The following is a 14,344-nucleotide window of genomic DNA, read 5'->3' as shown; positions in this document are numbered from 1 at the left end:
TTCTGGCTAATGCGATTATCTCTATTTTCTCCGTAACTCATTGGCTCAAATGTGAATTCACGCTCCGTTGTGGTGCGGTTAGCCAGCCTTCATTATAAATTCGTCTGTTCATAAGGGTTGTTAATTCATCATCATCATCAACATTGGCATTATTACTTGATATGGAGTTCCTCTATTGATTTGCCAACCAATTATTTGCAAGGCAGCCCCGATGCCTCATTATTGAGCTCATTTAGAAATTGTACAATTTGTAGTGCAAATGAACTGTTGAGGCTGTAGGAAATGGCCGCGCTTTGGGTTTTTGTCTGAATGTTGATGTACACCTTTTACTTCTGCAACAAGGCCCCTGCAGGAGGCAGGTCAACAAGTAAGTTGGCATCTCCTTGTAGAGGTGGAGCTTTTCTAATCTTATATTCCCGGTTGTTTCCAAATACGCAATAAGTACTCATCGAGGTATCGGTCAGACATCCCAGACAGCGCCATCCTGAAAGCCTCGTGGAATAAAAATGTAAATCAGTAAACAGCTATCATTCTTGTTATTACATATAGCTCGGGGTGAGCATCTACATCATGGGACCTGCTTTGCCAGTTCCAAAATATGAGAATAAGTTTTTCCCCTTTTATCTGGCAACAAAACAGGTGTTAAGTTGTTAAAACATCAAACTGAAACCTTTTACAAGGAATCATGTCTGCATTAACCACAATACTTGTGGTCAAAATGCAAACCAAAAATATACTCTGATATTACATGCATTTTCTTTGAAACTGATTGGTCAACACCAGAGACAGCTTTCTTTTGAGCCTCGTCTCAAGCAGTGTTAGACCAGAGGACGCCAAAAGGCATACAGCACAAAGACAATGCACTATCAGAGTAATGAGAGCTCGCGTTGAGCATCTACATCATGGGACCTCCTTTTCCAGTACCAAAATATAATAGGTTTTTCCCCTTTTATCTGGCAACAAAACAGGTGTTAAGTTGTTAAAACACAAAACTGAAACCTTTTACAAGGAATCATGTCTGCATTAACCACAATACTTGTAGTCAAAATGTAAACAAAAAACATACTCTGATAAAATATGCATTGACTTTGATTGGACCATTGTCTTTGAAACTGATTGGACCAATCAGTTTCAAAGACAATGCATATATTATTAGTGTTTTTATTTGCATTTTGACCACAAGTATTCTGGTTAATATAGACATGATTCCTTGTAAAAGGTTTCAGTTTGGTGTATTAACAACTTAGCACCTGTTTTGTTGCCATATAAAAGGGGAAAACGTATTCTTATAGCTTTGGGTGTGAATGACAAATGGTATTTGTAGATGCTGCCATGAGGAGGCACAGCTGGTGAATCTGCCAGTTATCTCAGTCAGTCAACCCATGGCACCTCGGTCTGTCCCATGACCTCCTGCCAGCAGTTAGCATTCGACACTTCACGTGGCCTCAAAGTGCACCGAGCCTGGCACAGGCGGCGTGATGACTTCAACGCCACTTAGTGGCAAACGGCAGGTATTGGTATTGGGTGTAACCAAATCCAGAGGTCGTTGGTTTGACCTCTGGGCATTGCAGTTGAAGCAATAATTTAAGTTACTACTTAAACCCCCCCTGCCCCCCGTTGTAATCCAGCAGTACAAGTGAGTGTACCGTAGTTAGTTGATCACATCTGCCCAGTGTGCAAGAAAAGGCCAAACACCCGTAGAGGGGCTCTCTGGATCTTCCTCTCGTGAAGGCCCTTCCGTGAGCGATGGCGGAAGCAATTTGCAGGGGTGCACCTTTAAAGCAGATGCAGTCGCCAGGGATCTATCATATATGCAGTACGCCTTGAGATATGGTGGCATCTCGGGGATGTTTGATTTGCTCTTTTTACAGTTGCACAGAGATTTCCAGTGATTTCCTTCACTTGCGGAGATCATGCCGTTTGTGGTGACATAGACGGGTGCTACGGTGGTGAGATGTTGATTACTTTGCCTGGTATACAGGAGGTCGTGGGTTCGATCCTGGCGTTGACACCTGTTTATTTGAAGTTTGCATGTTCTCTCCGTGGTTGCGTGGATTTTTCTCCGGTTTACCCTCATTTAGAAACATTTAGAGTATCTGGCTGATATACATACGCCTTTTTGTTGACCTATCATTTGTGGCCAGGTCGCTTCTGAAAAAAGCTATATAGCTCAGTGGGATTTACCTGTTAAAATAAAAAAATAGTTTAAATATTTTAGTTTAGACAGGGCCCTCTCACTTCAGAGGGTACTGTATAATAGTGAAAATTACGCATGTAAACACACTCCAGAATCAAATCATGACAGAATTCAAACATAGAGCAAAGGTTTAAAAAACAGTCTACGGCAGCCAATATATACACAATTTTGGTCAAAAACCCCAAGTGACTAACAATGCGTGGAGGGGCCATCATTCAGTATTTGATTAAGTTTAGTTTTATTCAAAGAGTCAGGACTGAGACAGTACCACTTAGCTCCTAGGTCCGAATACAAAGAGTGACTCATGGATCAACTAGATTCATGGGTACAAAAAGTTGATGATTTTGGTCCGCCAGGTCATCATAAAAAAATCCACAGTGCCATATCAGATTATTCACACACTGTTGACATATTCCTGCGCTGAGGATTAAACATTTCGGCTTGCCATGCGACAAACACCGTTTGCAAGGCATCTAAAAATATTAGCCAACTGGAGTTATCTTGAAGGGACTTCAGAACTAGTTCTGTGATATCATTTTGCAGGCAGAGAGACCTTTGATACAGACCAATGCTCTCGAAAATGAATACATAAATGGATACAAATAAAGTTACGTATTTCAATGGATCCTCCTTGGAGGAATGGTTGAACATATAAGTACATAGCAAAAACATCGTATGCAGTATATCATATATCTTATTGTGAACATTGATATCGTCCGAGTCAGGCCCTTCTATAGGTGATATCAACAATACTTGGTTAGTTCAGACTAAGTCAATTCAGATGAGTTCTGCAGCGGTTCTCCATAATAGTCCCCACAGCATTAGTGGTCCCTACCCACTACACGCTGACGTCAATCCCTGCACATACTTGACCGGGAGTATACCCCGCGGTCTCAGACATGATGATCTGTGTTTGGTGGCTGGAGATGAGGAGACATAATCCGAGATGTGATGCTCTGTGATTGGTGGATGGAAATGGGGTAACAGGGGTGAGAGGAGGAGGGAATGGGAGAGGGGACTGTGGGGATGAGAGGACACGTCAGAGGAGGGATGGAAGGAGAGAGCAGTGGATGAAGGAGGGAGCTGTGTGTGACGGAGGTGAAGTAAACGGACTGGATCACTTACCTGCCTCTGCGTGTTGGTGAGGAGAGAGCCCACTATGATTCAAAGCAAACAAGAAATGGGCTATTGCTCATCACTGTTGGCAGCCCTGGCAGCAATTTCTGATCAGCCATCTTCATCGCAAGGGACAAAGGCTCCTCTGAGGACAATAACTGTAGACATCTCACAAAGTTCCACTTTATTGAGCGATGAGGGTAAATGTGCAACTCGACCATCAACGGGGATACAAACTCATGCCGTTCCAATTGCGAGTCGACTTCTCGAAACATGTTTCCATCAACACCCAGGTGTAAATTCAGCTCTTGATGGTCTACTTATTTTGTATGAACAGCAATAGCTTGGAATCACTAACGCGCGTGAATGTGATGCGACAGATGCTCCCCACTTCATTTTGTTTTTGATGTTTCTGCAATCACATTTGGGGTGAGAGAGGCTGAGGAGACAGGCTTGAACCGCCAGGCCATTGACTCAAGTGATGAATGCAGTAGACCTGTCGCCCATTATGTTTCACCTCTAACCTTCTTCTTGACCCACTTGGCGCTCGAGTCTTTGAGTAGTTACCATAGGGAAGGCATTGTTTAAATAGTCGATCGATGGGTCGTATGTGGGTGGGATACACGTAAGCTGTGCAAAGACGGCTGACCGGCATGGACAAGGCCTCTGTTGCCGTCTGAAACGCTCTTCCTTCTGATACAGGCAGTCCCGACTTACGGAAATCCGACTTCATGGAAATGCTGCCATAAAGAATGTTGAAAACAAATAAATACGCGGAAAGTTTTGCGTTAGTTACGTCAGCGAAAATAGTGCAGCGCGGCGGTGAGGTTGCGGATGAATACCGCGTAGCGAGGCGTATGGCGGATGTATGTAGACGAGCCTACTCCACTTTGTGTGTGTGTATGTGAAGTCTAGGCCGGTAAACGAACATTCGGAAGTGACTGCTTTCTGTTAGCAATTAATATTAAGAAGTTTCGTGGTATTCGAAAATGTTCTGTTAGTTTAATAATGGGTAGTGTTAAGGTGGATATTCGATTAAATGAAAGAATCCGAGGAAGTACAGAGCTGATGTACAGCGATATTATGCAGGTAGCGATAGGAAACGGGTGACAGCGCGACACCATTCTGAGAGAAAATGGTAGGGGAGGCACAACTATGGGAATTTTTTTCATTGATTTTGGCGGAAAATTGTTCAATTTCCGACATACGGAAAATTCGGGTTACGGATCGTTCTCAGGAACCTGACCCTTCCGTAACCCAGGGACTGCCTGTATTACGAAGCCACTGGGACTTTTAAACCGAGATTGAAAACTAATTTATTTGGAATAGTGTTTTTGTCCAACATGAATACATACAAGTCGGCCAAAATGACCTCGACGGGCTATCTGACGCGCCCTCTACCGGAGGCCATTCCAACAGCAGTGACGTATGCAAGCAGTTTCAGGTCTTTACTTCGATAAAACAGGACCAAGAATGAGATTATACAATTTAAAAAATATATGTTTTCTTTGTATTGTATCGTGTGTACTATGTATGTATGTTGAACTTCTTTCGCAACGTACATAGCCAATCATGCTAATCGACGGTGCGAAGGACAACAAACTTAACACAAAGAGTAGGTCTAAAGAAATGTACGGCCCTTTTGTCAATCCATTGCTGGATGAAGACCTCCCCAAAGCTGTATTGGTCATGGGGTTGTCTGCCCATATTTCTCAATGCTGCTCAGTGCGGGTTGGACTGGTTCATTTATTGCTCATCATTTATACTAGCCATGGCTGGGCATCAACCTTCATAATGCAGTGCAAGAGCCATTGCAGCATCGCTGGACCCTCTAACACCGAAGTAATGAAGAGAGCGACCTTTTTTTCTCTCAAAAATAACTCGTATGGCACTGGCAGTGAAAATGTCCAGGGTAGCCAAAGTGTTCCATTTTCAGAGAGCCTCCAATATGTACCTAGCACGGCCTCCGTTGTCCCAGGCTGCCTGAGTCTGATTCCATCAGTCACCACATATAGTCACCTGTCTAACCTGGCCACTGGGCAATCAAGCCCTGGCAGATGGGGCTCAGCTAGGGTTTTGATTTGGCCCTGGACTCATCATAGTGAGTGAGAATCGGAATTCGCGCTGTGGTTCGACCCCTGGAGAGATGGGCACAGTGCACCGGCATAATGGGAGCTGGCATAATGGCGACCCGAGGTTGTTGGCAAATGTGATAAGACTGCATGGCGTGAGTCACATTCACTAGTGCCCATTTCCTGTCATAGTGAGACCACTGGCGTGAATCACATTCACTAGTGCCCGTTTCCTGTCATAGTGAGACCACTGGCGCGAGTCACATTCACTAGTGCTCGTTTCCTGTCATAGACCGCTAGCGTGAGTCACATTCACTAGTGCCCGTTTCCTGTCATAGTGAGACCACTGGCGTGAGTCACATTCACTAGTGCTCGTTTCCTGTCATAGTGAGACCACTGGCGTGAGTCACATTCACTAGTGCCCGTTTCCTGGCATAGTGAGACCACTGGCGTGAGTCACATTCACTAGTGCTCGTTTCCTGTCATAGTGAGACCGCTGGCGTGAGTCACATTCACTAGTGCTCGTTTCCTGGCATAGTGAGACCACTGGCGTGAGTCACATTCACTAGTGCCCGTTTCCTGGCATAGTGAGACCGCTGGCGTGAGTCACATTCACTAGTGCCCGTTTCCTGGCATAGTGAGACCACTGGCGTGAGTCACATTCACTAGTGCCCGTTTCCTGTCATAGTGAGACCACTGGCGTGAGTCACATTCACTAGTGCCCATTTCCTGGCATAGTGAGACCGCTGGTGTGAGTTACATTCACTAGTGCTCGTTTCCTGTCATAGTGAGACCACTGGCGTGAGTCACATTCACTAGTGCCCGTTTCCTGGCATAGTGAGACCGCTGGCGTGAGTCACATTCACTAGTGCCCATTTCCTGGCATAGACCGCTGGTGTGAGTTACATTCACTAGTGCTCGTTTCCTGGCATAGTGAGACCGCTGGTGTGAGTCACATTCACTAGTGCTCGTTTCCTGTCATAGTGAGACCACTGGCGTGAGTCACATTCACTAGTGCTCGTTTCCTGTCATAGTGAGACTTCTGGCGTGAGTCACATTCACTAGTGCCCGTTTCCTGTCATAGTGAGACCACTGGCGTGAGTCACATTCACTAGTGCTCGTTTCCTGGCATAGTGAGACCACTGGCGTGAGTCACATTCACTAGTGCTCGTTTCCTGTCATAGTGAGACCGCTGGCGTGAGTCACATTCACTAGTGCCCGTTTCCTGGCATAGTGAGACCGCTGGTGTGAGTGACATTCACTAGTGCTCGTTTCCTGTCATAGTGAGTCCACTGGCGTGAGTCACATTCACTAGTGCCCGTTTCCTGTCATAGTGAGACCACTGGCATGAGTCACATTCACTAGTGCACGTTTCCTGGCATAGTGAGACCACTGGCGTGAGTCACATTCACTAGTGCTCGTTTCCTGTCATAGTGAGACCACTGGCGTGAGTCACATTCACTAGTGCTCGTTTCCTGTCATAGTGAGACCACTGGCGTGAGTCACATTCACTAGTGCCCGTTTCCTGTCATAGTGAGACCACTGGCGTGAGTCACATTCACTAGTGCCCGTTTCCTGGCATAGTGAGACCGCTGGTGTGAGTGACATTCACTAGTGCTCGTTTCCTGTCATAGTGAGTCCACTGGCGTGAGTCACATTCACTAGTGCCCGTTTCCTGTCATAGTGAGACCACTGGCATGAGTCACATTCACTAGTGCACGTTTCCTGGCATAGTGAGACCACTGGCGTGAGTCACATTCACTAGTGCTCGTTTCCTGTCATAGTGAGACCACTGGCGTGAGTCACATTCACTAGTGCCCGTTTCCTGGCATAGTGAGACCACTGGCGTGAGTCACATTCACTAGTGCCCGTTTCCTGGCATAGTGAGACCACTGGCGTGAGTCACATTCACTAGTGCCCGTTTCCTGGCATAGTGAGACCGCTGGCGTGAGTCACATTCACTAGTGCTCGTTTCCTGTCATAGTGAGACCACTGGCGTGAGTCACATTCACGAGTGCTCGTTTCCTGTCATAGTGAGACCGCTGGCGTGAGTCACATTCACTAGTGCTCGTTTCCTGTCATAGTGAGACCACTGGCGTGAGTCACATTCACTAGTGCTCGTTTCCTGTCATAGTGAGACCACTGGCGTGAGTCACATTCACTAGTGCTCGTTTCCTGTCATAGTGAGACCGCTGGCGTGAGTCACATTCACTAGTGCTCGTTTCCTGTCATAGTGAGACCGCTGGCGTGAGTCACATTCACTAGTGCTCGTTTCCTGTCATAGTGAGACCACTGGCGTGAGTCACATTCACTAGTGCTCGTTTCCTGTCATAGTGAGACCGCTGGCGTGAGTCACATTCACTAGTGCTCGTTTCCTGTCATAGTGAGTCCACTGGCGTGAGTCACATTCACTAGTGCCCGTTTCCTGTCATAGTGAGACCACTGGCATGAGTCACATTCACTAGTGCCCGTTTCCTGGCATAGTGAGACTGCTGGTGTGAGTCACATTCACTAGTGCCCGTTTCCTGTCATAGTGAGACCGCTGGCGTGAGTCACATTCACTAGTGCCCGTTTCCTGTCATAGTGAGACCACTGGCATGAGTCACATTCACTAGTGCCCGTTTCCTGTCATAGTGAGACCACTGGCGTGAGTCACATTCACTAGTGCTCGTTTCCTGTCATAGTGAGACCGCTGGCGTGAGTCACATTCACTAGTGCCCGTTTCCTGTCATAGTGAGACCACTGGCGTGAGTCACATTCACTAGTGCTCGTTTCCTGTCATAGTGAGACCGCTGGCGTGAGTCACATTCACTAGTGCCCGTTTCCTGTCATAGTGAGACTGCTGGTGTGAGTCACATTCACTAGTGCTCGTTTCCTGTCATAGTGAGACCACTGGCGTGAGTCACATTCACTAGTGCCCGTTTCCTGGCATAGTGAGACCGTTGGTGTGAGTGACATTCACTAGTGCTCGTTTCCTGTCATAGTGAGACCGCTGGCGTGAGTCACATTCACTAGTGCTCGTTTCCTGTCATAGTGAGACCGCTGGCGTGAGTCACATTCACTAGTGCCCGTTTCCTGTCATAGTGAGACTGCTGGTGTGAGTCACATTCACTAGTGCTCGTTTCCTGTCATAGTGAGACCACTGGCGTGAGTCACATTCACTAGTGCCCGTTTCCTGGCATAGTGAGACCGTTGGTGTGAGTGACATTCACTAGTGCTCGTTTCCTGTCATAGTGAGACCGCTGGCGTGAGTCACATTCACTAGTGCTCGTTTCCTGTCATAGTGAGACCGCTGGCGTGAGTCACATTCACTAGTGCCCGTTTCCTGTCATAGTGAGACCACTGGCATGAGTCACATTCACTAGTGCACGTTTCCTGTCATAGTGAGACCGCTGGCGTGAGTCACATTCACTAGTGCCCATTTTCTGCCATAGTGAGAGCGCACTCAAATGTAGGCACACACTGCACTCATATGTAGACTTGAATAGCCTCTCAAATTGTACATTAGCATAAAGCGTCTGGAGATGCATCTGTATGGATAGATCGAAATGAGATTGCATATCCGTAAATAATGTAAGTCGGACAAGGTCAAAGCAGTCGCTTTGCTCATCTGCGTTCAAGGCCATGGAAAATTATACATTTCTCGGGCAGCAACCAGTCCCACCAAAAGAACCAACGTGTTTTTTTCTCTGCAAAGTGGTAACTAGGTTTGTCAACACCAGAGGAGTGGTTTAATAGGCCAAGTTGACCTACGACCGAAATTTTTACTCGTAGCCGATTGTGCCTTATTCAGAGTGCCGCCCGGCCGGCTAAACATGGGGGGGGGGGGGGGTGCAAGGAAACAGGCTGTTGTCCTTAATTAGTAGAACAAAAACAAAGGGTGGGGATGGCAGTGGAGAATAAGGCGAATACAAGCAAACCCAAGCAAATGTTAAAATGGTGTATTGCCATCCTCCAGGGACTCATTTCCACCAGAGCCTGCCAGCTGCCCTGCCTCAAGTGCTAATGGTCCGATACAAAAATAACCCTCGCTTACCCCCCACCCTGTCCTGGCAATTACATCATTGCGCGTTAGTCGCTAATGAGTTTCATTTTTTTATCAATTAATTACTCTTTCCTTTGGGGTCGTTTTTGTTATACTGAACTACTGCTATGCCACTTACACACTCAATACTTCATCGGAGTTTCTGGGGATTGTAACTTGGTGGTTTAAAGTTACGAGTCTGTTTTCATTATGCATAATCAATGTTTTCGTCTGCAAATTTGGCTAATTAGGGGTGCTCACCTCTGTCGCATGTTTATTCAATTACTTGTGCAAAAAAAAGTGCGTATGGATTCATTGCTTTGCTTATGTATGTCAATGTTAGTCAAGGTGCATTCGGATGAAATCCCCTTGAGTGGAGCCTTCATTTACATCGGAAACTGACCTTTATCACTTCATTTGTCCAAGCTCTGTGGTCAGAAACCATGTAAACATCTTCAATGTCATCAAACAGTGCTGGTTTTAATATGTGCTGAGATGGAGGTAGGAGGGTGGCTCTGGGGGCTATTGCCTGAGGTCAAAGTACCGAGGTCCCTGTTCGAATCCAGGTTGTTGTCATCCACGATCAGACGAGATTATCGAGTCAAGCAAGGTTTATCATGTTTGTAAAATGTTGCGTGTCGTACACCCTCCTCCACCTGACGCAGCCGATTAATGAAGTTGTCACGTGATGAACAAATGTGCCAAGTTGTTATTATTTCTGCTTCAGCAGCACCACCAACCGGGTATTAAAGGGCAATCCACTTTGTAGGAAGGTCGACGATATTTTCGCACTTGGTTTAATAAAAGAAATCCATAAAGGTGATCAAACGTGACAAACAGTGATCTGCGACGACTGGTAAATTGGTAACAAAAGCAGTGTGTGTAGAATACAAGTTTTGGGATTGAGACTGGTCCAATTCAAGGATTAATCATATTGCCTACATCTTGCTTTGAGCACTCATATATTGACAAAGAACTACTTAGCTGATTGATCAATTCTGCATCACACAGTACTCTGCTGCCTTTATGCAGGCAGTTGCAATCCTGCTCACAGGTTTGGCCCGGCCTATCTGGGATTGATGACATGAATTCTACCTTGTGGCAGTCAACACTCACGGTCCTATAGAGAGACTGCCCACCACCGTGAGAATATGGCATTTCCACCACTGACTCAGGACTGTGTATAAAATATAAACCACCCCTCCCCACTTGTTTATTTACATTTAGAAAACTTAAGTACGTTGACATCAACCACTATCTGCATTTTATTAACAAGAGATTGATCCTATATTTTACATTTTTATTCGTCAATTATTGACATTAATCAATTGTAAAGTGTCGAAAGAATTTCCAAAGTATGGATCGGTGTCTGGGCACATTGGCACAAACATCAGGAAGCAGTCAGTGAAATCGGTTTCACTCAATAATTCCTGTAAAGGACATCCAAAATAGTTTGTTTACCATATATTCCGATTATTCTCGCACTTGGAATTTATCATTTTAATTATTTCATGAGACTTGTGTGTTCTTTTTTCCCTCCAAAGGCCAATGTTACTTCAAATTCCGTGGCCTTGAGATCATAACGGTGGCTTCTCTCCTGGCATGCATTTACTTGCACATAGTCGAATTCACCTCCTCCTACACTCTTGCGAATGAATGCACAAATGTATTGCACGTCTAACACATTTACAGATGTATTTATGAAATGAATGTGTTCGTTCACACTCATTCACACACACGTACATAAGCTATATTGATATTCTTTGGGTCTTTCAGTAAAGCCACGTAAATAGAAAAAATAATAAAAAATAATATTTTTTCTATAAAATAATATTCCTGCAGTCACGAAAGCTTTAAGTCAAGATATATTGACTTGAATAAGAGACACTTCAAGTATATAAGCACCCATTTATATGGGCGTGTTAGTTCACCAATGCAAGGAAGTGGAAACAATAGGCTATTGCTCGATCCATGGCAATGTCACGGGCGTGTTTCTCTCACACTCACGTATTTCCTCCTGGGATCTCGAGGTGTAATTATTAAAGCCAGTCCTCTTAAAAGGATAACACAATTATTGTTATGAATCATCATTAATATCATTATTATATTTAACAATTGCCCGGTGTAGCCGAACTAATGTCACGAGCGGTGAACGCAACGTGTGCACGCGCCCTGATGAAGGAGGCCCATTGCTCGAAATGTCGCCTGTTGTCCAATTTTTGTTTCCATTTCAAAGCAGCGAAACTGGCGAGCGTGTCCAATCCTGTGTTGTGTGCACCATCGGCGTACACGCCGCCAACGCGGTTTTACGAGAATCGACTCGTCTCACCAGAAGGTCGTGCGCCCAGCTTCAAAATCCGATTCAGGGATGACCTCCGACTCAGATCATCATCCCTCTGGAATTGTATACAATTATGTGGGAAGTCAAGAGTAGTTAGCCAAAAGCCCAGAAGCCAACAGGGATGAGTGCCATCACACTCCCCGTACGAGCAGGAAAATCTTTTGACTTTCAACTAGTTTAACAAAAAATATAAAAAGTTTGCACCTCTGCCTGCTGTGCATCCTCTCCAAGTACGATTTGTTATTTCACCTCCGCTTTCCCACGTCGCCCCACCTCCTCTACTGTTCCCCCACAGCTGCTGGCCAACACGGTGATCTTCGTGTGTGGGAATCTTGCCGGCGCCTACCACAAGTACCTCATGGACGTAGCCCTGAAGCAGACCTTCGACGACACCTGCAACTGCATCCGCTCGCGCATGAAACTGGAGTCTGAGAAACGACAACAGGTACTGCTCACGTGCAACTTCTCTGTCCTTGTTTCCACGTGAACTCATTTACCTCATTTCCACTGCGCAACCGAGCCCCGCACTGGGACCGTGGAGTGACTCACAATGCACTGAGGAAACGGAGCCGTGCCACGAATACACAGTGAGGGAAAAAAGTATTTGATCCCCTGCTGATTTTGTACGTTTGCCCACTGACAAAGAAATGATCAGTCTATAATTTTAATAGTAGGTTTATTTGAAAAGTGAGAGATAGAATAATAACAACAAAATCCAGAAAAACGCATGTCAAAAATGTTATAAATTGATTTGCATTTTAATGAGGGAAAATATTTAACCCCTCTGCAAAACATAACTTAGTACTTGGTGGCAAAACCCTTGTTGGCAATCACAGAGGTCAGACGTTTCTTGTAGTTGGCCACCAGGTTTGCACACATCTCAGGAGGGATTTTGTCCCACTCCTCTTTGCAGATCTTCTCCAAGTCATTAAGGTTTCGAGGCTGACGTTTGGCAACTCGAACCTTCAGCTCCCTCCACAGATTTTCTATGGGATTAAGGTCTGGAGACTGGCTAGGCCACTCCAGGACCTTAATGTGCTTCTTTTTGAGCCACTCCTTTGTTGCCTTAGCCGTGTGTTTTGGGTCATTTTCATGCTGGAATACCCATCCACTACCCATTTTCAATGCCCTGGCTGAGGGAAGGAGGTTCTCACCCAAGATTTCACAGTACATGGCCCCGTCCATCGTCCCTTTGATGCGGTGAAGTTGTCCTGTCCCCTTAGCAGAAAAATACCCCCAAAGCATGTTTCCACTTCCATGTTTGACGGTGGGGATGGTGTTCTTGGGGTCATAGGCAGCATTCCTCCTCCTCCAAACATGGCGAGTTGAGTTGATGCCAAAGAGCTCCATTTTGGTCTCATCTGACCACAACACTTTAACCCAGTTGTCCTCTGAATCGTTCAGATGTTCATTGGCAAACTTCATACGGGCATGTATATGTGCTTTCTTGAGCAGGGGGACCTTGCGGGCACTGCAGGATTTGTCCTTCACGGCGTAGTGTGTTACCAATTGTTTTCTTGATGACTATGGACCCAGCTGCCTTGAGATCATTGACAAGATCCTCCCGTGTAGTTCTGGGCTGATTCCTCACCGTTCTCATGATCATTGCAACTCCACAAGGTGAGATCTTGCATGGAGCCCCAGGCCGAGGGAGATTGACAGTTCTTTTGTGTTTCTTCCATTTGCGTCTAATCGCACCAACTGTTGTAACCTTCTCACCAAGCTGCTTGGTAATGGTCTTGTAGCCCATTCCAGCCTTGTATAGGTCTACAATCTTGTCCCTGACATCCTTGGAGAGCTCTTTGGTCTTGGCCATGGTGGAGAGTTTGGAATCAGATTGATTGATTGCTTCTGTGGACAGGTTTTTTTTATACAGGTAACAAGCTGAGATTAGGATCACTCCCTTTAAGAGTGTGCTACTAATCTCAGCTTGTTACCTGTATAAAAGACACCTGGGAGCCAGAAATATTTCTGATTGAGAGGGGGTCAAATACTTATTTCCCTCATTAAAATGCAAATCAATTTATAACATTTATGACATGCGTTTTTCTGGATTTTGTTGTTGTTATTCTGTCTCTCCTCTGTTCAAATAAGCCTACGTTTAAAATTATAGACTGCTCATTTCTTTGTCAGTGGGCAAACGTAGAAAATCAGCAGGGGATCAAATACTTTTTTCCCTCACTGTATCAGGGCTCTACGACACATTCGACCACTATTGAGTCGTGACGTAGCCAACACGGTGGGTGGCGTGTAGCGTTGTATCGACAACGCTCGATCATTGCAACTCGCTATGCTACGGGACGTCCGGCAAAAATATTACCAAGCTTCCGCATGTACGAAACTCTTTGGCGTGTGCCGTGACGGGTACTGCAAGATCTGATCATGTCCGTCCAGTGTTCGCCGAGCTGCATTGGCTTCCGGTTGCCGAATGCATGAACCACAATACCTTGCTGATCTCGTCAAGGAGCATAAACCATCATGCGAACTCCGGTCACCCTCGCAGCAGCTTTTGGCTAGCCATCGAACAAAGACAGTTACTGCATCGCGCGCTTTCAAATGCACTTCTGCGGCCGTCTGGAACATTCTTCCCTACG

General features: G+C 45.7%; 1 protein-coding gene across 9 annotated transcripts in view; it reads left to right on the top strand.

The window, feature by feature from the left end:
* Positions 1–14,344, top strand: part of ADCY2 (adenylate cyclase 2) — a 315,360-nt gene that overhangs the window by 186,047 nt on the left and 114,969 nt on the right. For all 9 annotated transcript variants that reach the window (XM_032957514.2, XM_032957515.2, XM_032957519.2 and 6 more), the window contains one exon: positions 12,046–12,195. In XM_032957514.2, the coding sequence (XP_032813405.1) occupies positions 12,046–12,195 (150 nt within the window). The remainder of the gene's footprint in view (positions 1–12,045; positions 12,196–14,344) is intronic.

This window comes from Petromyzon marinus, chromosome 20 (assembly GCF_048934315.1).
Source record: "Petromyzon marinus isolate PM22_M1 ecotype Great Lakes invasive population chromosome 20, UKy_Petmar_22M1.pri1.0, whole genome shotgun sequence".
NCBI classification, from domain to species: Eukaryota; Metazoa; Chordata; class Hyperoartia; order Petromyzontiformes; family Petromyzontidae; genus Petromyzon; species Petromyzon marinus.
Note: the sequence above shows the minus strand (reverse complement) of the source record. Positions and strands in the feature narration are given on the sequence as shown.